The 20,593-nt window shown below is 41.5% G+C and overlaps 1 protein-coding gene across 3 annotated transcripts in view; it reads right to left on the bottom strand.

Moving 5' to 3' along the window:
* The window catches only part of PPM1H (protein phosphatase, Mg2+/Mn2+ dependent 1H), a 152,077-nt gene that overhangs the window by 42,790 nt on the left and 88,694 nt on the right, over positions 1-20,593 (bottom strand). For all 3 annotated transcript variants that reach the window (XM_055807874.1, XM_055807873.1, XM_055807872.1), the window contains exons 4-5: positions 18,799-18,911; positions 3,125-3,209 (exon numbers count right to left, since the gene is read on the bottom strand). In XM_055807874.1, the coding sequence (XP_055663849.1) occupies positions 3,125-3,209; positions 18,799-18,911 (198 nt within the window). The remainder of the gene's footprint in view (positions 1-3,124; positions 3,210-18,798; positions 18,912-20,593) is intronic.

Genomic DNA, 20,593 nt, shown 5'->3' with positions numbered 1-20,593 from the left:
AAAGGGGCCAAACATGAGGAGCATCCACGACTCACTGCCACTGATGGCCACCCAGTCTCTACTAGTAGTAGAGCCTGCCCTGGTAGTAGCACTGCACCATCCTTGGGCTGAGCTCCAAACCTTTGGGGCACTGTCTGGCTACATGCACGGACACAGTACGCAGTAATGCCATGCTGACCTCACAGGACACCTTCAAATTGCAACTTTGATAACAAACAGAAATACACCCATCTGCAATATGGTGCAGCACTCACTCATCATTCATTTTAAACACATTTTCCGAGGGAGTAAGTAACAAAATCTACGCCATTTACTGTTGCAATTTAGACTATTATAACTGAAATTAATAGTCTCCTCAGAAGATGAAAGGAAAATTGCCTATGGCAGTCGTTGCCTGCAAAACTGATGAATCTACCAGAGCAGTTCCCAATCAATACTGGATTTTGTTTTCCCTCAAGACACACCAACACAGGAAGCCAGGGCTTTCCTGGAGTAGGAGCTGCACAGAGGTCTCCTGTCACAATACGAAAAGGAAAAGACAGACACAAAAATTCAAAAGAAAAGGAGGCTTGTGAACACCTGTCAGTGGAAGGGAAGCAGTATGGTGCACTGACCCTCTACAGAAGCTGAAGGACCAAGAGCATACCGGTGCAAGGCTTTCACGCCTTACATCCTAAGACAACTGAAGGTTTGATTGCCTTCTGCAATACTCTCACAAGTCACCTGGCACAGAAGTCTGCCTCTGCCATACAGCCTGCCTGAAATCTGCAGTTGTATGCTGTCCTCCCACTGCAAAAAACAGGGGGTGCAGGTGGAGCTGGAGGGATGACCATACCCAGAGCTGCTGGGCAGAACAACTGGGTAGTCAGCTTGCTCTTTTGAGGTTGCCAGGCCAGAGGCCTACACTCCAGGCCATTCTTGGATACATGACAAAAAACCTGCATTAAAATAGGAGCTGGATAGGGAAAACATTTGCTGTTCCCCCCTCAGTTATCCAACCAGTAGTAGCTGAAGCACAATTTTGTCTAAGTCTAGGCGGAGGACTTCAGAGATGTTCACATGACCTGAACAACTCATTATCCCACAGATTTCTTTGTACATGGGAATTAGGACCCAGAAAATGAGACCTAAACCAACGTCCTGTGCAGCCAATGCAATCAGTAGGTGCTAAAGGCAAAGGAAAGCTCCTTTGCCCTGCCTGTGCTAACTGTGTCTGCTGCACAGGGAACCAACACTGTAGCCTGCAGGCTGTAAATCCATACCCTCCCTTTGCCTGCACAGTAATTCCCCACAGCAAACAGGATCTCTGCATTTACCGAGTAAAATATTAATGCTAAAATGATTAAGTGATTTTCTTCCTATTGTGCAGGAAGAACAGCACAACATGTTTGAAACAAAGAAACTCAGCTTTAACTGCAAATAAGAAAATAAATCTAAAGTAAGTAACTTTCAGATAAAGGCAGAAGAGAGATGTTGATGGTGCAACAGACTGATAGCAGAATCAGGGGACAGTCAAGGTGAGTAAGAATTATTTGGGATATAATCAGCAAGACAAATGCAACCTTTGGAGTGTAATGTTTATGCCAACCTTGTAAAAAATTTGTTAGGGGATTTTTTTTTTGTTTGATGGTTTTTTAACCACTGGAGTAAAAATGTTACTTACAGACCGTTATGTTTGAAACTATTTCTAATTTTTTTTCACGCTCTTGCTGTCTTGCATGTATTTTCTTTGAACATACCCACAGACCTGGCATATTTGTTCCATGTAGAATTAAAATAAACAAACAAAGGTAAAGGAATTTTCCAAAGGAAACAGAAGAACTGCTTTTCAGATCAGCTGCTGTTTTCAAATATAAGCCAGAAAGGACATCAAAAGAGAAAAAAATCCCTTGCAGGCAATGCTTTATCTCATGTTTCCTACAGAAGTAGCAAACTCTCCAGATACTAAAGATACCTTTTACTTTAAAGGCAAACAAATTATTTCAAATGTAACTGAACTGTAAATATTTATTAGGCCTCTTTTCCATTTGATTCTCCGAATATGAATACTACCAAAGCAGTATTTCCTCTGAAATCTTCAGCTTCACGCCAATGAACCCAACAAAAAAATCAAAGGTAACAAACGCAGAAACACTTACAATTTTTCTTTAAAACCTTCCACCCCCACCTTCAACCACCGGCATTTTGCCTAGTTTCAAACCACAGTGTTTGGGCCAGGCTGAAGATAAGAAACACCTTAAGATTGGGGAATGCCACTAGCCTTAGCCTGTCCACCTAATGCCAAGAAAAATTAACAGCAAGTCTGCCTTGGCATAAGCTGAAATTTCTAAGAGGAAAAAGCAGGAGACCACAAGAAGCACAGAAGAAATCTCTCAGCCACGTTAGGAATGACGTTTTGATGAACAGCCAACCAACTGATCTGACCATCAATGAAAAACTTAAGAAATAACAGGATTGTTTGCATGAAAAACAACACTGTGCATTCTGACTTACGTTTCTTGGGCAGCAGCTCATCAGCCAACGCAACTTGGTGTATAAAGCATCCCACATGTCCTCAGCTTGTCACCCTGTCCCAGCCGTATGTGTGCTGCTACGCTAAATAAAACTAGTCTTTCTTCACCCGTACTATCCTGCAGCTACTGATGCTGAGATCATCTCTAAGTTGGGTATCTTTTCACTGATCAAGATACTATTGGCATAGTGTTAGAGCAAATGGAAAAAAACCCTGCAATATCATTCACACACAAACAGCACTCTGTGGTGTTTTATACTGTCACAGAGCAAACACTGGGATGGACTGAAATACCTCTGTGGCTTGTTAGTTCTGTATACCCAACACCAGTGAGCTGCTGAAGGTCTGCAGCCGAACAAGATACACAAGCACAGCCATGCTAATCAATGGCCTTCACAGAGAGGTAAGACCTCTCTCATCAAGATTTGCACCATCAGGCTTTTCTGCACATTTCCCGATGGCTGAAAGACACACATAGTCAGTCACCAGTGTTCAGCGGACACATGATCCTTCACTGAACCACAGTAACTCAGTGGCATGCGTCTAAACCTTAGATATTACTGGGCAATGCTTGTCATCAGCAGCATGTGATTTGGTCCTCAAGTCTCTTACCAGATACTGAAGTCGCTGGCGTTCGGTCTCTGGTGTGAACTCTGAAGACATTGGAATGACTTCGCCATTTCGGATTATTATAGCCCTGTAATAGTAATAAAGCATCATCAGTACAGAAACAAAAAAACAAAAAAACAAAAAAAAAAGAGAAAAAAAAAAAAGTAAAACATACCCAGAAAACCAGAGGGTATAGTCACACTTATTCTCTTCAGAGTCACAGTAAAATACAGCCATTTCGTTTTTACTGAAGTTGTCAGCAGAACAGGATAATAATTCCTGCCCCTGCATCCTTTAGGCGGGATAACAAAGTATATTTGTATATGCCAAGTTCATTTCAGAGCTCACAAAAACATCCAAGCAACAAAGGCAAGAGTTATTTCAGCTAATGTCCACAGGGTATTCTTATTAAGTGAAATGCAGACACCCAGAGGAGATACTGCAGAATCACTGATTGTGGAGCAACTCTTTGCAGGTTTTAATCCCAGTTGTGGCTGACACTGTCTAAACTACTGGCTCCAAATGACTCATGCAAGCACTTTCCAGTTATTGATTGGTCATATGTCACGTCAGAACATTTCTGATCCAACAGCAAATGGAAATGGCAAAGCAAATCCTGTTTAACACAAATCTAACTAGTTACCTGCCAAAAGATGACAGGTAACGGAATAGCTATAGATCAGCCAGGAGATTTCATGTACACCTCTACAAACAGCAGAGGAAATTCTCTCAAACACCTGCCTGTTGCCTCTTAACAATCTGCTATGCCACATGCAAAATACAGTCTAATTCTTCCCTGGTGTAATTCCAGAGTCTGAAACACACAAGTCACAAAAGGGAAAAATGTACCCAGTATTGCTACCACATTCTGCAGTCATGCATTCACTCACAGAATTGCGTTCTTTTATCTTACAGAGCTGTGTAAATAATGGAAAGAACAGTAACGCTTGGAGCTTTCAAAGAGCTGGATGAACTACGTATCATCCCAAAGACTTTAATGCCTGTTTTGGAGCTGCTTCTCAACCATCAACAGATTAATTCAGTGTTTGGATAGTAGCAGTGTACCAGTTCTCCTCTTGAATTTGCACAGAATTTGGTGTAGATAAGATAAGCGACTGTCACTTGGATTCTACATGTTTTAGTTGGTCTTCTTTCTGTGATCTTTATGTGCTAGCTTACTTCTCTTGGTAATCAGATAAACTTGCTGGCATTACTTCTATGCCAGGTATTCTGATGGCACTGCAATGTGACCAACAAACATGGGTAGGCACGTGAAGATGAAAACTTAACTTCTAAATTCATAACACAGGCATCTTGAGAAAACCAGCCCAAGTACAAGCCAAGTTTGTAAAATTAGCGGCATTGAGTAACTTTCCAAGTCTTCTGGATATGATATTGGGCTAAAGTTGTTTCCAAATGATCATCTTACTATTGCTACTATGCAAAAGAAAAGAGCACTTATCAGAGGAAAGGAACTGTTCACATTTCTGAGATTCACATAGCAAAGAACAGACAGGTACAGGATGGTGCTCCAATGGCAGAGGTGGGAAAAGGCTCTAATGATGAGGGGAAAACAGCTCTGCTTTGACAGATAACAAATTTACTGCTCCTGGACTTCCAGTACTCCCTGGCAAATAAGCTTGTGTAGAAATTAAGAAGAGGCAAGAGTGCAACCTACATACTGAAGGCTCCCACTGGCTCCCCACTGCTACAATCAAAAACAATATTGTGTGCTTGAAGCCAGCCAGACACGGTGGTTGTAACTCATTAATTTCTTCAGAGAAATCTGCGTAGAATTTTTGATGGAAAATTTTTCTCCCTTTATGGGATCTGAATACATTACAGGCTCACAAAAGTGCTGGTCCAATTAAAAACAGTAAAGGTTTGCTGAAAGTTGTTCTTTTGGATTTCTGAAACGGTAATTTAAAAATTAATTAAGAACTCTATGACCTCTTTTCTGCAACACCTTTGCTCTTTTTCTTCCCTCCAGTTCCTAAGGTATTTGGCTTTGAAGCAGACACATTTACTCAAAGACAGTGAACAGTTTATAAAACCTTTTCATATGTAATTTGGCTCACTTGAGTAGGCCTCCATTTAAAGGGACTGTGGGTTTAGTACAGCGTAAGTACTCTGGCAACAGTCTAGACCAGAGTGATCAAAGGAGCTGATCCAGCACTAACCCAAATTTACACACTAGTTTAAGAGAGCCTTAAGGGATCTACTGATCTTGTGCTTGTCTGAAAGAGCTAATATAAAAACACACATTGATATAACTGCTAGCACATCAGGCTAATTTTCTAATTATCCTTTGCCTCCGCTTTAATCACCATTTCACAGGAAATCCATATTTTAAAGACCACTCAGACCAGTCTGGGGTTCACCTTTTCCTTTGTGCACACTGACATACTTCCTATAGATGTTGATAGCTAACATTCTTACTTTCTATGGGTAGAATCGGGCCCTGAGGAACTTGCATCATATAAAAAGCAATTCAGAAGCAAGTGGACCAAGCTTTCATGGCTCATCTTATTTTCACTAGAAATTGCAGCCACCTGGGATGAAAAGCACAATCCAGCACCAAAAAAAAACCAAACACCAAACAAACCAAAAACCCACCCAAAACCCAAACAAATCCTTGGAGGGGGGGAATGGGGGAAGTAAAGCAATGCTGTTGATACCTGATATAATAGTCTCAGTTTTATGTTTTTCATTAATGTTTTCAGCAGTTGGACTTTATTCAACTTTAAAGTTACAGCTGCTCATAAGAGTCAAATGATGTGATCCAAGGAATTAGACAGCTCTAGATATGAGTGACAGGAGGGATGCAGATGTACATGTACAGGTCACTGGTCTGAACTCAACTGTGGTGGGCTCATTATCCTCTCACCAGGCTCTTTACCTTTCCACACCAGCTGCTTAGCCGTTTCATGACAGCGAAGGGTACTTCTGACTGCCCAAGTGACAAAAACAGGCACATTCATTGGCCATCTCACCGGAGAGCCTGGGTGTGAAAGCCTGGCCTGGGAGTCACCCTGCTCAGCAGGATTTTCCCCTGTGATTGAAGAGGTGCTGAATCAGGCCCTAATTGGGTTTGAAGACTGAACTGCCCTTTCTGTGACCTCACAGTGACAGAGCTGCCAAGCACTGACTGAAGGCTTTTCCCACCAAGCAACCTCCAGAGCCCTGAATTCAATCGTCCAAAGTCAGTAACTGCTCACAGGGGGGGAGCCTGGCTGACACAGCAGTCACAAACAGCCCGGCAGCTGCTTTTAAAGACCCGCTCTACACAGTCCTGCAGGACAATTCATTTTGACTTCACATTTCCTACTGAACTAAGCAGCAACAGGGCATTACGTGAGCATTACTACCTCTGCCATGCACGAAAGATGCATGCATGCCATGAAAGAGCACTCTGAAAACATTTAGCTCCTCATGCATTGTGGAAATATGAATGTATTATTTTATACCAGAATACAGCTGTCCTATTAAACTGTCAGAAATAGCTACATAGGAAGCAAGAAGAACTCAAAGAGATGCAGTGCCCAGAGAGCATCTGATTCTGCCATGTTTAATAGTGACATTTTAATTTCAGCCACACTGGTGAAACATATTATAGCAGAGCCATAGGGCGAGCCTGCCAAAGGCAGACTGATGATTCACGTTTGCATGGAACAAGTATGTCAACACCAACCAAATATTCTCTGATGACAAGGCTGCTTCAGACCTATACCAGTCATTAACTTCTATCACCAGTGAAGTAGTAATTAAAAAAAAATGAAAGTTTTTTTTGGCAGGATAGGAAATTGTGAGTCACACATCTGCAGCCCCCTCAGTGCATTGCCCTCCATGCTCTACAGCTCTGATGCCCTCTCCACACAGCATCATCTACAGTGAGCAAACGAACAGGAGAAACTGCTCCAAAGTCTTGAGGCCACAGAGGCCTTATTTTGTCACTTATTTTGATCCCTTCTAAAAACAAACTACGGATTTCCCCCAGTCCTTTCTCCTCTTTTGAGCCCAGCTACCTAACTCCCCACCCAGACAAACTACAGGATTGTACTTGCCCTTGCATTTCACAGATACTTTCTTTGTTGTGCAGAGCATGTATGTTCACTAATCCAGAGCTGGTTAATATTCACAGAAAATGGGAATATATTGGGGGGGGGGGGAGGGGAAGAGTCCCCAAAATACAGCTGAAACAGCCTAAAATGGAAGAAACAAGAATTTTGTATGTCTCTTTTCTGGATCAGAAAAACTCAGTGAAGTGGCCAGAAGCTAGCTGTGCCCTGAACAACTAAATATGGAGCAAGAGATGTGCCAGTGCCTCTGTGTGTAAAACAGGACCGGCAGTCACAGCAAACCCTGCAACAGGGTATGTCCCCTCAGTCACATGCAAATGAGAAGAAACACCAGAATCTTAAAAGGCTGCATATAAATCTACAGAAAATACTACATTTATCTTTTGGATTGACATAACCATGTAGTCCATGAGGATCAGCTAAATTCACAAAGAACCTTAAGTATATGGTTATTTTCTATATTCAGATTCAATACTTTATATTTGGTGCTTTAGCATATATTCCCTTTAAAAATGTGGTGAATGAAGCAACAAAAGGGTAAAAATCTGCCACTGTGTTGTACCATTGCTGCCTTGCTTGGGATGCTGCAACAACATTGGGTTAAGGAAAAATATTAATATATCAATTGCTTTTGGATTTTTAATATGGATAAAACCGCCACCTCTCCTTGAATCAAGCAAGGCTTGGGTTTTTTTTTGGTTCTTTTCTTTTCTTTTGTGGAAAACACAATCAGCTGAGAATTGCACAGCATCCTTTCTGAGTTTCTTATGAAAAAGAAACGGGGAAACTCATACATTTTAGAGGAAGCTGTTGTTGATTGCTCTCATTTAATCATACAGAGAAAGAAACACTTTAGTGAACAAAGTCAAAAGTGTAATTTCACTGCTGTCATGGGTCTATTGGGATTCTGGTGTTCAAAACAAAGAGGCACCTCCTACTGTTAGGAGTATTCAGGGGACACCCTGATTCTATTACACACTTTTTCAGCCCAAAATGATTTGAAACGCGACATTAAACTGCACATTTCTATGACAGAAAATAAAAATCTGGTAAAGGTGACAAAGAGAAACCATTTGGAAAACCCTTTTTGACAACGTATATCAATTCTGAGCCACAGGGAGGATGTATCCACTTTGTCAAAAGGTGTTAAGCATTGCGGATTTGGTAGAGATGAAGCAGGAGTGTCTGGCCTGTCTGAAGATGTATTAGAAATATGTCAATGGAAAAGAAAGAGGGATTAAACTGACAGAAAGAATAAGGCAGGGTTTTATTACATTCAAAGGTGAACCAAGCAGTAGATTTTAATTAGGTGTGTCACAAAATAGCTCAGAAAAAAAAAATAAATCCTGTAACTACGTAATGAGTCTATATGAGTACTTGTTTACTATGGTAACTAAATGATATATCTAAAGAAGCCAAGGAAGAGCAATGCTAATATCTGGTGAGCTTCAAACTAGTTTTATTTACCTTTTCTTAATTGCTAAAGAGTGAAAGAAGATTATAAAAAAATTTTAAAAAATGTTTCCTCTCTAAATGAAGTACTGGAACTTACAGTCATTACGATTACTGATGAATTTTAATATATTAAGCCCTGGCACCTTGATTTTTACTTATTACAAACTGGATTACTCTAAGTCCCACACAGACTCATTTCTCGATGTTTCTTTAGAAACCAGGTGAACAAACACCTCTCTGCACTGGCAGTAATCATGGAACTATAGTGCAAAGCCTTTAAATGATTTCCTTAATGTTATGAATTAAGGCAGGCTGGGGATAGTGAAACAAACCATTATATAATGTTTAGCTGGCATTAAAACAGGTCCCAGTGATGACATATCCATCACCATAAAACTCAGAAGTGAAAGCAGCAGCCCTCAGCAACACCAATGGAAAAAACACTCTGGCTGCCTCCCACCCATAGTACCCAAGAGATGTTTCAAAAATGCCCCAACTCCTACGCAGCATTGCTACCAAGAAGAAAACAAGTAACAAACCGGGAAGGGGGTAGAGCCAATGAAAATTGCCTCTGTCTTCATTTTCCATCCACTGCCACTCAACAGTCCTGCCACCCCGGTTTCTTCACATTTTTCAGTGGAAACATCAAGCTGTCCACAAGAATACTGTGACAGAATAGAAACACTGCCCCATTTTTCTTTCAGCTGAACAAAGCCAATGTTAAGGGGGAACACACTTTCCTTGCTTGTGGTTCTTCCTGCAACAACGTAGTCTCATTGTCTACTCTGTGGTTAAAGCAGGCTGCTTGGATGCATTCGTTCATCACTTGGCAGAACTTCAGCTCTCTCAAGCCAATAAAAGGTGCAAGAACTTGCTTTTGGTGAATTATTAGACAAAGGCAGGATTAAAGTAATTTCCTACTGGAGTGTGCTTCGGCATTTCCTGCAGGAACAATGAAACACCCTCCCAAACTTCTGCTAAGGTCTTTTGCAGACTGCCAGCCACCCTGGCTTCTCCAAGGGTTAGCATCTCAGCAGTACACATACACCAAGTACAGCCCTGTTCCAGCAGCACATCGACCAGGCAATGCCAGATTTTCATTCAAGGGCCTTTTTTCACATTCCCACATCAGCACAGAGCCAAAGCATGCTACACCTCTCCTATGGCAACACAAGGACCTCCTGCCTTTGAAAAGAACAAGGGAAAGAAATTATGACATCCAATCCCTGCAAGAAACCCTGAAAGTCATTTTTCAGAGGCACCTACAAGCATGCTAACTGTTCCTGTGCACACATGTGTAGAGCTTTACGTTGTTCCCAGCTACTCGACTCATTCATATTTACATTTCTATCACTTATTTAGTGATTCCTGTGGAGAAGGCTTCTGGGCAAAACAAGGCTGCTGATACACTCTAAAGCCACTATCCTGGGGGTCTGTTTTAACTAAATGAATTGTATTACTTTTACTAAAGAATCACGAATGGGCAAGTAGAAGCTGTTTCTCAAAGCAAAATAATATTCATAGATTTCCATGGAAGGGTTTACTTCTCACTACAGTAGCACCTGAGCTAGTCAGCATCTTCCTTACTGCCACTAAAAATCATAAAAGTCTGAATTTTTAGAACTGACTTCACATTTCATCCCACGTCTTCAACTAACAACTTAGTAAGCAGCAGTTAAAGGGATTTTCTACTCCTGGCAGTCTCCCTCTGCCCTATATATTGCATCCAATGGTGACAAGGACTTGACGATCACCAACACTAACTAAATTACTTAGCTGTTTCTGCATCACTACTCACTCTACAGTTTTAAATTAAATATAATACTGCGATTGCAGGTTGTCCACAAAGGAAATAGCTTGAAGAAGACACATTGCCCAGTCACAGCATGCTTCTAGTTCTCAGTGTCTCTTTGGCAGGCTGCAGCTCCACACCCATGGGACTCTCCCATGAATTCCCAGTTCTAGTTTAGGTCCTCAAGTGAACTGCTTGTCTGATGCAATCTAAGTATAAAATTATTATTAGCAGTTGGCTTATTATTAGCAGTTAGCTTTATCAACAGTACTTCATTTTAGGGCTAATTATACTTTTTTTTTTGTACTCCCATCTGCTCACTAATGGGATAGCATTGGCTATCTGCATGTGATTTGTTTGTCTGTTTGTTTAATCAAGGAAGTAACTTCTGCTACTGAACCAGTGGTGACTTTATAAGTTTACCTATATGCTTCTAGTACTGTCTAATTCTGGTTCCGGTAGCACTAAACCAAAAGCCATGAACTAAACAAATATGCTCTGTAATTCATTGTGTGTCGTTTCCTGCTGGATTACATGTGAACCCAGGGATCTTTCAGGGAGGACTTCAGTTGGCAGCTAGGAAGCTATTACAAGCTAGTTTATAGTGAGTTTATAGTGACACTGCTAGCACACAAAAACTGCCCACCATCAGTTCCAGCACCCTCAGGTTGGAGATTTGCTGCCATCATGGTATTCATTTTGCCTGTGATGATTTCAGTGTATTCTTAATTTGAACACAGCTAAGTCCAGGGTTGCAATAATGATGCACCACCATGTTTGTGTATCACGGCTGAACAACATGCCACCAATTACTCAGGCTGTGCCAGAGAAATGAACAAAGAAGTGCAATCATGTCTCTGTGGCCAGCTCTGAGCTTCAGGACTGGTATCTGTGGAATCAGTCTTTTTTCCCTGCTGTCCAGAATATCATGTTCATCTCCAGGACAAGTTACTATGGCAACTAAACCTGGGCGTAGTGGATGAAGGCATTGCTGTGCAAGTCAGTGTTTATTTTGCCAGTAATATAGCTAGGATATGGCTGGCCACGTAAGGTGGAAGAAGCACGGATTTTTTCCCCCCCTGCTTTTCACTGTCTTACCATTGAGGAAGTCAGAATGACTTTTAGCACTTAAAGCATCACATCTACTTTGATCTCAGCTTTTCTGCTTAATTCAGTGGCAACTGCAGGATATTGGAGCAAGCTGGACCAAGAAGTAAAAGCTGATTGCAAGTTGCATTCTCTGCTCACTCTGTATCAGTGAATTTTTACGCAAGCCCTGCTTCATTTACCCATGCAGAAGTGACAAGGGAAGCCCCTGCTAAAAGCTCCAAGAGCAGGGCTCAAGCTGCATTGCATAGCTGCTGCTGAGATTGAACAGCCTGGGCTTCCTGGCAAGCTCATGGAATTCAAAGGATGAAAAAGCTTTCCAACACAGGACGGACCACAGCAGACTTGAAACACTCACCAAGAAAGCCTGAGGTGCTCCCCCTGGCTGTTCTCCCATAGCACAGATGGGAGCTAGAGGGCCAAGACACCCCGTCTGCTTGGCATGCCTTGGCCCTGGCCCTTTTACGCTGAAATGAAGAACCTGCAGGTGTCTCTGTGGTCACGGTTGGGAGCTTAATGCACTGCACTGGGAGATTTGTATTCTGGTATATTGGCTTATACCATGAGCTGCCTCTATTAGAGGTCATAGGCTCTTTATGCATCAATAAAATACTGGTAAAAGTGATTACAATCACACCTCACCACCCCTTGCCCATCTCGCCTCAGACACTATGGCTCTAAGATTCAACATACAACATACATGCAACATGCATGTTCAACATCACGCAACATACAGGCAAATTAAAAATTATTACAGTAGGAATTTTTCCTTGATCAGTGCTTATACTTACCAACAAAAATAGGCAGCAGGGGAAATTTTACTTGCAGTGGCAGTAACCAGCTTTTTTTTTTTTTTTTTTGTCTGTTTGTCTGGCTTGATCAGCATGGGTTTTGTTGGTTTTGTTGGTTTTGCTTTTTTCTTTTTTTAAAGGCTGAAAACCTATCAGAATTAAAGTTAATAGAATTCATGACTCCTGGAAACTAATACCAATGAACTCTGGCTTTCCAGTTTACTGATAGTACTTGGATAGCCAAAATTCCTCTCCTTTCTCATAATCTGGAATGTAAGGACATCGTGGGTAAGACTGTATGAGTGTGGTTAGGACCAAAGACTTAAACTGAATGTACCACTCACCGAAAATGTTTACAACTGCTTCAACACCTGCTAGATTGCCATAGACATTGCTAAAGCACACACCCTCCCAGGAAAAACAGGAGTTCAGAGAAGAGGCAAGACATTTTTTTTGTCTTCAAAAGCCTATGAACATTTACTACCAAATTAATAATTTCTGCCAAGTCAGTGTTGGATACAGTGTGCCAGTTCCATGGAACTTGTCATCCATTGCATCACTGGAGAACGTTCCTCCTCATCACTGCACTTTGAGTGCCATGACTTATTTCTGATCTAACACCTTTTCTCCACACTTCACTTGAAGTGTTTCCTGAAATGCCTCCAAAATCTTTACCAAACACAAAATCCTGCAATATCTGAGGTTGCTGCTATTTCTATGCATCTTGTGCTCTTGCTTCTGCCTGGAAGGAAGCCAGACAGGAGAAGGGGAGCTGAAGTGCTTTCTGGAGGCCTGCGAGTCAGGCTTCTAAGGAAAAGAAGCAGGGGAAAGAGAAAGATGGGATTTGGTCGTATCTCCTGAGTGTGACTAAGATGTCATGATCTTTCCCAACATTTTTGGCTAGACAGGATCAGACTTCTCTACCTACCAAACTGCAGTCAGTGAAGGAGAATGTGTGTGGGAGAGACTTGCTTCATCTTGAATTCAGTCTCTCCTTACTACACAGGCTTCTGAGCAGACCAGGCTTAAGTTATCTGTTGCCCTGAAATGATCAGACATTTACTATTTTCAAGTGATTTCATCAAAGAATAATAATCTAAAAGGGGATGTGCACGTAGATTGGCCAAAACACAATCCTTTAGCGTTGCTCTTGCCTCTTGGGAAGCATTGTTTTAGTATCTGGAGAAACAAGAACTTCAGAGGATGAAGACAAGTTACCATGGTCCCAGGGTGAAAAAGGCACTGCACATGGTTCAGAGATCTGCGGCAATTTTTGTCATATCTTTAGGAGGACACAGGAAAAAAGAGTGCTTCTCCAAATACTGCTGACTGGAGAAGCTTAGTAACTGAGTTAATCTTTCCTCTAGAGACCTCTAAGTCTTTATGAAGCATTGTTGTTTATGCAGACACAGATGTAAGGAGAGAGAGAGGACTTAAGCAGACTATTCAAGGAAAACAGGGAAAATATACACCATTTAGATCAGAAGATGGGTAGTTAAGAAAACCAGAAAATTAGAATGTCTTTAAAATACTGTAAATCAAAGTCTAAAGCAAAATAGCTGTACAATAGTAATGCACTAGAACACTTTTTGGTTTCCATCCTTACACAGTGTTAGCGCTTCTGGCAAAGAATCACCCTGCTGGACTGGCTTGAGGAAGAGGCCAGATACAATGAACCACAAAAATGGGTCAGAATCATAAATTCTGACTTCTCAGAAATTCTATTTAACTACAGTGCCAGTCAGCAGATACGTGGCTGTTTCCATGCCTCTCTCATTTACTCCATAGAAGCAGATTAATCTCCCAAATTTGACTTCCCACAATGAGAACTATGCAGGAGGGAAGCAGCTGACAAGCACCATGACAAAGAGGAGAAAGTATAAACGTAGTGAGATTCAAGACAAGCAGCAAATCCAGAAACAACTGAAATGATAAACAAAGTAGAACTCAATTTTCAATTCACTATTTTATTACACTGGGAGAAGTCAGTGTTACAAACGCTCTCCCACATCTGGGCACCTGAAGCACCACTGAAGCTGCTTAACCTGCACCCACATGGAAGAACCACCAAAAAAAAAATAAAATCCACATTCACTAAGTAAGCTCCCACCATTTAACAATACCAAATGCCTTAGCATTAATTCTACTCTTGCAAAAAGGAGGGAAAAAACCTATTCTGGACATGAGGACTTATGTTCAAGCAGAGGGTGAATATGCCCTGAAAACAAAAGCACAGGGGAGTAAAAGCAAGGAGCAAAGAGATGATAAAAAAAGCTGATGAAGCAAAGCAAAAAATCCAGTGACCCTTCAAGTCTGTGAAGCCTCTGAAACATCAGGCTCTTTGCTTTGATCCCATGTTCTGCCAATAAATCAAAAAAGCCCAAGAACCCATCTGCAGATTTAGTGAGTGTTTCAGGGCCTGTGGAAAAGTCAAATCAACTTGTGGTGTTCTGCTTGTCATATAATGATAAAAGCACAGCTACCCTACATGGCTCCAAGCACAGCACAAAATGGCAGTGCCTGCAGTCTTTGAGCAGCTCCTTAGCCAGACAACATGAAAACCAGAAGAACACTCGTGGCAAAGATAGTAAATATGATCATATTGTATTACAGTCACTGTAGAGATATTGGGCAAATGTTATGTTGCATGACACTATACAATAATTGGGCAGTAATCAGTAAAAACATAAAGTCCCTGTTTTACTACTGCTTCATCACTAGGTATAAAACAACATCCTAATAAAGAGCATAAAACTAAGAAGAACTGAGATTAACAAGGCGTGTTATGGCAACTTTTACTTCTAAGTCACTTTAGCAATATAAAATTGAACAATACTATTTAAAAGAATGAGCAGAGAAGATTTACTGTTCCTCATTAAAAAACCCAGCTATTCCAAAAGCCTGGCCTAGTTACCACAGTGTATAGGTCAAACTGGTAAGCAAAGCACAGCACCTCAATGCTCACCAGAAAAGCACTCTATGTTGGATAGCAGACTATAGCGCTATCAGTCCCTAATTAGGTAACCTTGCATGGGGGGTGGGGGGTCCATGAGTGGGTGGAGAGAGCATGCTATGAGAAAAAGCTTTGGCCAATATTCAGACATGAATTTTGACTGTAGAAGTAGGTATATTTATGGCAGAGTCCAAGAATGATCAGACAAGCCATCAGAGAACGAAAGCAGCTCCCTCCAAGTTGTTTTTATCAGGCTCTGAATACATCACCTCATTTTTAGCAGGGTTCTGGTATCATGTGCAGTTAACATATAATTATTAGAGAACTGTGATTGCATCGTTAGCAGCAGTTTAATTATATCATTGACATTAGTGATGCCATAACATCAAGCTCAATAATAGTTCATAACAAAACCTACAATTAGGACAATTTTTCCTCCCTTTTACACCAACCAAAGTGTTCAGCCTGGAGAAGCCTAATAGTCCATACAGAGGCGAGCTAGGGCTGAACCTGAAAGGATTGCTGGCTGGTAATTTAGTAATATGGTAATTAAAGTCTTTTCATGATGTAATTACACATCAACTACAAAAGGACAGCTGCTATACAACACTGCCAGGGTACGTGGCATGAAATGATTAGATTTGAGAAGCTTTGGTGGTTAAACTGAATACCACAGACATAAGTCTGAGGTATAGCTGGCACCGCATAGCACATTATTATTCAAGTCTCACACTTGGCGCTTCCTTAGTCTCATTGTGACAGTAACAGTTTGTTACACATACCTTGGTCCTGTGACAGCAGAAGCTGTTCAAAACCCACCTTTAAAAGCTTCTGCTGTTTTGAAGTTGCCTGGAATTAAAAGACCTAACCTTCTGAGCAGAGGCAGTACAAATGAGGTTTGCGTGAACCCAGAATGTTTATTTCCCACCCCTGCAGCTCAAAATCTTCTGTCTGTGGGAAATGTAACTTGATTTATTTGTAGGCTTTTTGCAGGGGTGTGGGGGGTGGTGGTGCAGAGAAGGGAGAAGGAGAGTGAAGACAGAGAAGAGGCACAAACAAGTAGGTGAACTCAAAGAAACTAAAGGTCAACTGAAGAACTAAGGGTTTTAGCATCTACTTCCAACAGCAACAAGCAAAGTCCCCTGTTTGGGTGAAAAGACAAACCCACCCTTCTTCTCAAGAGCCTACAAACTTTTTTTTTTTAAGTAGTTTCCTTATTGTATTTTTCACTGCCCTCATTTGTATCTGTACAAACTGTGAAGTTGACCACACAAGGCATGAGACAGCAAAAAGAAACATACTTTTCCAATTAACACAAACAAAATTTCTTGGCTACATGACCGGGCTCTTAAAACACAGGAATGCATTGTGCACCCTGGCAGTAGGCAGACAACCTCAGAGCTGCTGTTCTAGTCCTAAAATGTCCTTTTAGTGATGAGGAGCAACTTAGGTGTTTTGCAATAACTGTTTTTCCCCCTGAAACATGGAAAGTGGGGATTTGGTAGGAGAAAGGCCCAAATCATCAACTGATGGATCTATGCTTTAAAGCTTTTATTTTCTTGAGCTAGGAAAATCTAGAAGTGGGCTATTTGAAAGTGAAGTATCTTGGCAATTCAGGGAATTCTCAGCACAAGGAAGGTTTCTGTGAGGTCCATTTGGAAAGTACACCCCCAAATTATTTTGGATCTGGAGGGACTCTTACCTACAAGATGCGAGTAATGAGTAGAAAAACTCGAGGCCTGGTTCAGACAAGACCCAGTCTTGCTGATGGCTTCCCTTCTAGTTCCTGCTCTTCCTCTTGTTCTAAAGAGATGCTTTGGATGGGCTTAATGAACATTCAAAGCCTCTTGAAGACTTAGTGTCTGTAATTACAGTGGACACTGGCACCAACTCAAGATCACCGTCAATTTCTTCCCATTGGGTATCAGAAACTGCAACAGACCCGAGGCTGCTCTTGGGGAACAGAGGAGGAATCCTGGGAGAACTGGAAGCAGCCAGCCCCAGTCATTTAAGAACAAAGATCTCAACTACGTAGAAGTAGGTCCTGCAAGGCCAGTTTTAAACAGCATACTTCTAAGAGACAATAAAGCAATTTAGCCAACTCGATGGAAGAAACTCAACTGTATTTCAAGTGCAATAGCACAAGAAAATATGATTATTTCTAATTTAATGGCAAGAGAGGTAGAATATAGTGCAGTGGTTCTTATGATTGGAGAGGTGGTCTGCTCAAACATGTATGCAGCTACCCTCTACGAGGATTCACTTGACATTTGATGCAAAAATAAGGTTCAAATATGTCACCTGTCAAGAGGAATTGGGTGAGCAATTTGCAATACATACAGCAAGTTCAGCATCTTAAGAAGAATCATGAACATGAAAAGAATAGGAACTTTATGCACGAAGGATTTCTCTTGACTTCTTACACAGTTTAAAGCAGCAAGGGGCAATAAAAATTTTAGGTTTAAACTACAAACCTATTTGCTTGAGTGCTGTGTCTGTAAACACATGGCCGTACACACTAGAAACACAAACTGTGTGTGCACAAACCATAAACAAAAATATGTAATTGTAGCAGTCTTCACCTAAGGACAATGTGGTTTGGTACCTCTGCAGACTTTAATTACTCGGCTGTTAACTAACAGAACACAACAGTAGCCTGTCTCATGTGGGGAACTATTCTCCCTGGCCTGCTTATGCAGATCTCTGCTGTGAACGTCTGAAGTCTTGCAAGAATAGCCTCATCATCTCTGGTGGTATGGGCAAAGAGTGAGAAAGTGGAACAGAATGCAAGTGAGAGATTTCCAATAAGCTCCAAGCTTTAGTTAAATCAGAAGGATAAAGCAAAACATTCTCATCACAATTTTTCAGGCATCCAACTTCAAAATACAACGACGCAACAACTCCTGAATAACAGCATTCAGTTTCAAGAAAGGGACAAGTACATTAGCCACAATGGGACAAAATAAAAATCCTAACCCGCAGTAATCTATTTCCCTCCTCCCCCATTGCAAAAGTAGCAGCTATTTGCTTACAGATGACTACCTTCAACGATATTAAAACCTGAGAGCCAGGTGGCTTATCAACAGTAGAGGGTAGCATCAGGAGCCACGGGACTTCCTACTGAACCAGTCCAGCCCCACCAGCTGTTCCAGATGCAGTCACCTTGTCAGAGTTCAACACACAATTCTACTACACACCCAACAGCTCTTCTGTTTCAATGCCTTTTTTTGTGTCTTCCCACTTCCCTGCCACCATCAAGTCATTCAGAAACTGCTACAGGGCCAGAAGTGTCATCAGCCTCCCTGACTGCAGCCACCACTCAACAAGATACTGGGAACCTATCACTGCCATTTGCATTAATTTCTGCGAGAGCCATTAAGTGTCCAGCCAAGAAACAGAATCCTCTTGTGATACTGCCTGCAACTAAGGAACTTGGTAACACCAGACCTGGGGGAGTTTGGGGTGAAGGAATAAAGCGGGCAGACACCACACTTACTCACCTGCTGTCACCAGCATTTGCCACGTAAAGCTTCCCCAATAAATACACCACCACAAGGGCTGTGCAGCCACCAGAAATATTATACACGGTCCTCTCTCGTTCTATTTGCAAATCCTATGGGAAAAAGAGAACCAGATTTATAAAGATGGCATTGCAATTAATGTTTTAGAAAATGAAGGTTCCCTCCCCTCCCCGCCCCAATAACATCTTTCTTAAACTGCATGTCCCGTTGGCTTTCTTTGTTGTTGCAGCTATGGCCACATGTTCAGGAAGAAGAACAGAAAGTCAAGAAGTACCTATTACTTATGATACAAAGATGTTCGGGACAAATCAGGACAGGAGACTGTAAAACATCAGGCACCAAGGAACAAATTGCAACTCTGAGCGATGCAAGGGAATTTGCTACAGAAAAAGATAAATGTAGCTTAACAACAGGTACCTGGTGGTATAATTGGAGAGTGCTTTATATAGACAGTAAATAATTAACGAGACCTAGCTATGACATGAATTACTACCTGCTCTTCAAAAGGGACACTAAGATCACTGAGCATATACCTTTACAAACAGCAGCAGGGCATGCTCACGCCACAAGGCTTTCCCCTCAGAAACACAGGGAATGGGTGGATGCTAAACTTAAGGGCGTGGGTGGGTATAAGGTCAGTAGAACATTATTTACTGAAAAATACCAGGCATTCACTGACTGTCCAGGATGAAGCACTGTATTTAACCCTGTGTCTCACCTCAGTATTTTTATGAGGTCCTGAAAATGCTTAATTATTATGCGTGTGCACAGGCCCAAATTTACGGAGGCACATGCCTGCTCAAATAGTTCTTCCTGTGTTTAGCTTCCGACTGACTCTGAGCGTAAGAAATATTATATATAAAAAAGTCCTCCTGCTTAACAGAAGTGGAGAACAATCACACCCATCATCAATCAATCAATCAATCAAGTCCAGGAAGGAAAAAATATATAAACATGTACATTTATGTATGTGTATATATAGTGTCCCAGGAAAGCTTGGAGAATTTAAAAGGACAAGTAAATGAGCTACTTTTCAGTACTCTATACATTTTAAACAAAAATTGAAGTATATGTCAATTAATTCATTCTGCCCTCTTAGTTTACTTCGGGGTAATAACACAACATGCTACAAATTACCCTCCTCTCCTGTGTCCAGAATCAAATCCAATTTCAAACTGGTCTTTCCTTGTAATACTGGATTCAAACAGGGAACATGGTTGAACATTGCTATTGCAAGTACAGGCAGATCTTTTCCAGCTAAACCCTGCTTACTTGTATGTGTTTTTTTGTTATGAATATATTTGTTTGCCTCTGTGTGTGTGCATACACAAAGCTATACTTCAGCCATTTTCATATTTGCACTGAGCAACAAACAGTACAAATTGTCCACGCCTTGGGATACAGGATTTAGAGCTTTATTTTAGAGCTAAATTTATCTGAGGAAAAGCACCACAAGAAATGCAAACCATGACAGCTGCAATTTGATTGAAAATCTGCAGAGTTGGAGGCGGCCAGGGACCACACTGTTTCTTAGAGATTTTAGGAGGGGGATGTGACTGGGAGCAGCAGCTGGGATGCTCAGCCAGTGTCCCAAGCAGGCTGGGCAGAGGTGTCTGTCACAAATGCCGTGACTCCTTGCTGGCTGGTGTACACAGGGCCTGATATAATTTGTACCATAAATACAGTACAGAGGTGGGAAGTGTGGCGGGGACAGCAAGAAACAGCTGCCCGACAAGGCCATCCCCTGCTGCTGGCGGGAACTGCACCCTGCTGC

This window comes from Falco peregrinus, chromosome 6 (genome assembly GCF_023634155.1).
Source record: "Falco peregrinus isolate bFalPer1 chromosome 6, bFalPer1.pri, whole genome shotgun sequence".
Classification (NCBI taxonomy): domain Eukaryota; kingdom Metazoa; phylum Chordata; class Aves; order Falconiformes; family Falconidae; genus Falco; species Falco peregrinus.
Note: the sequence above shows the minus strand (reverse complement) of the source record. Positions and strands in the feature narration are given on the sequence as shown.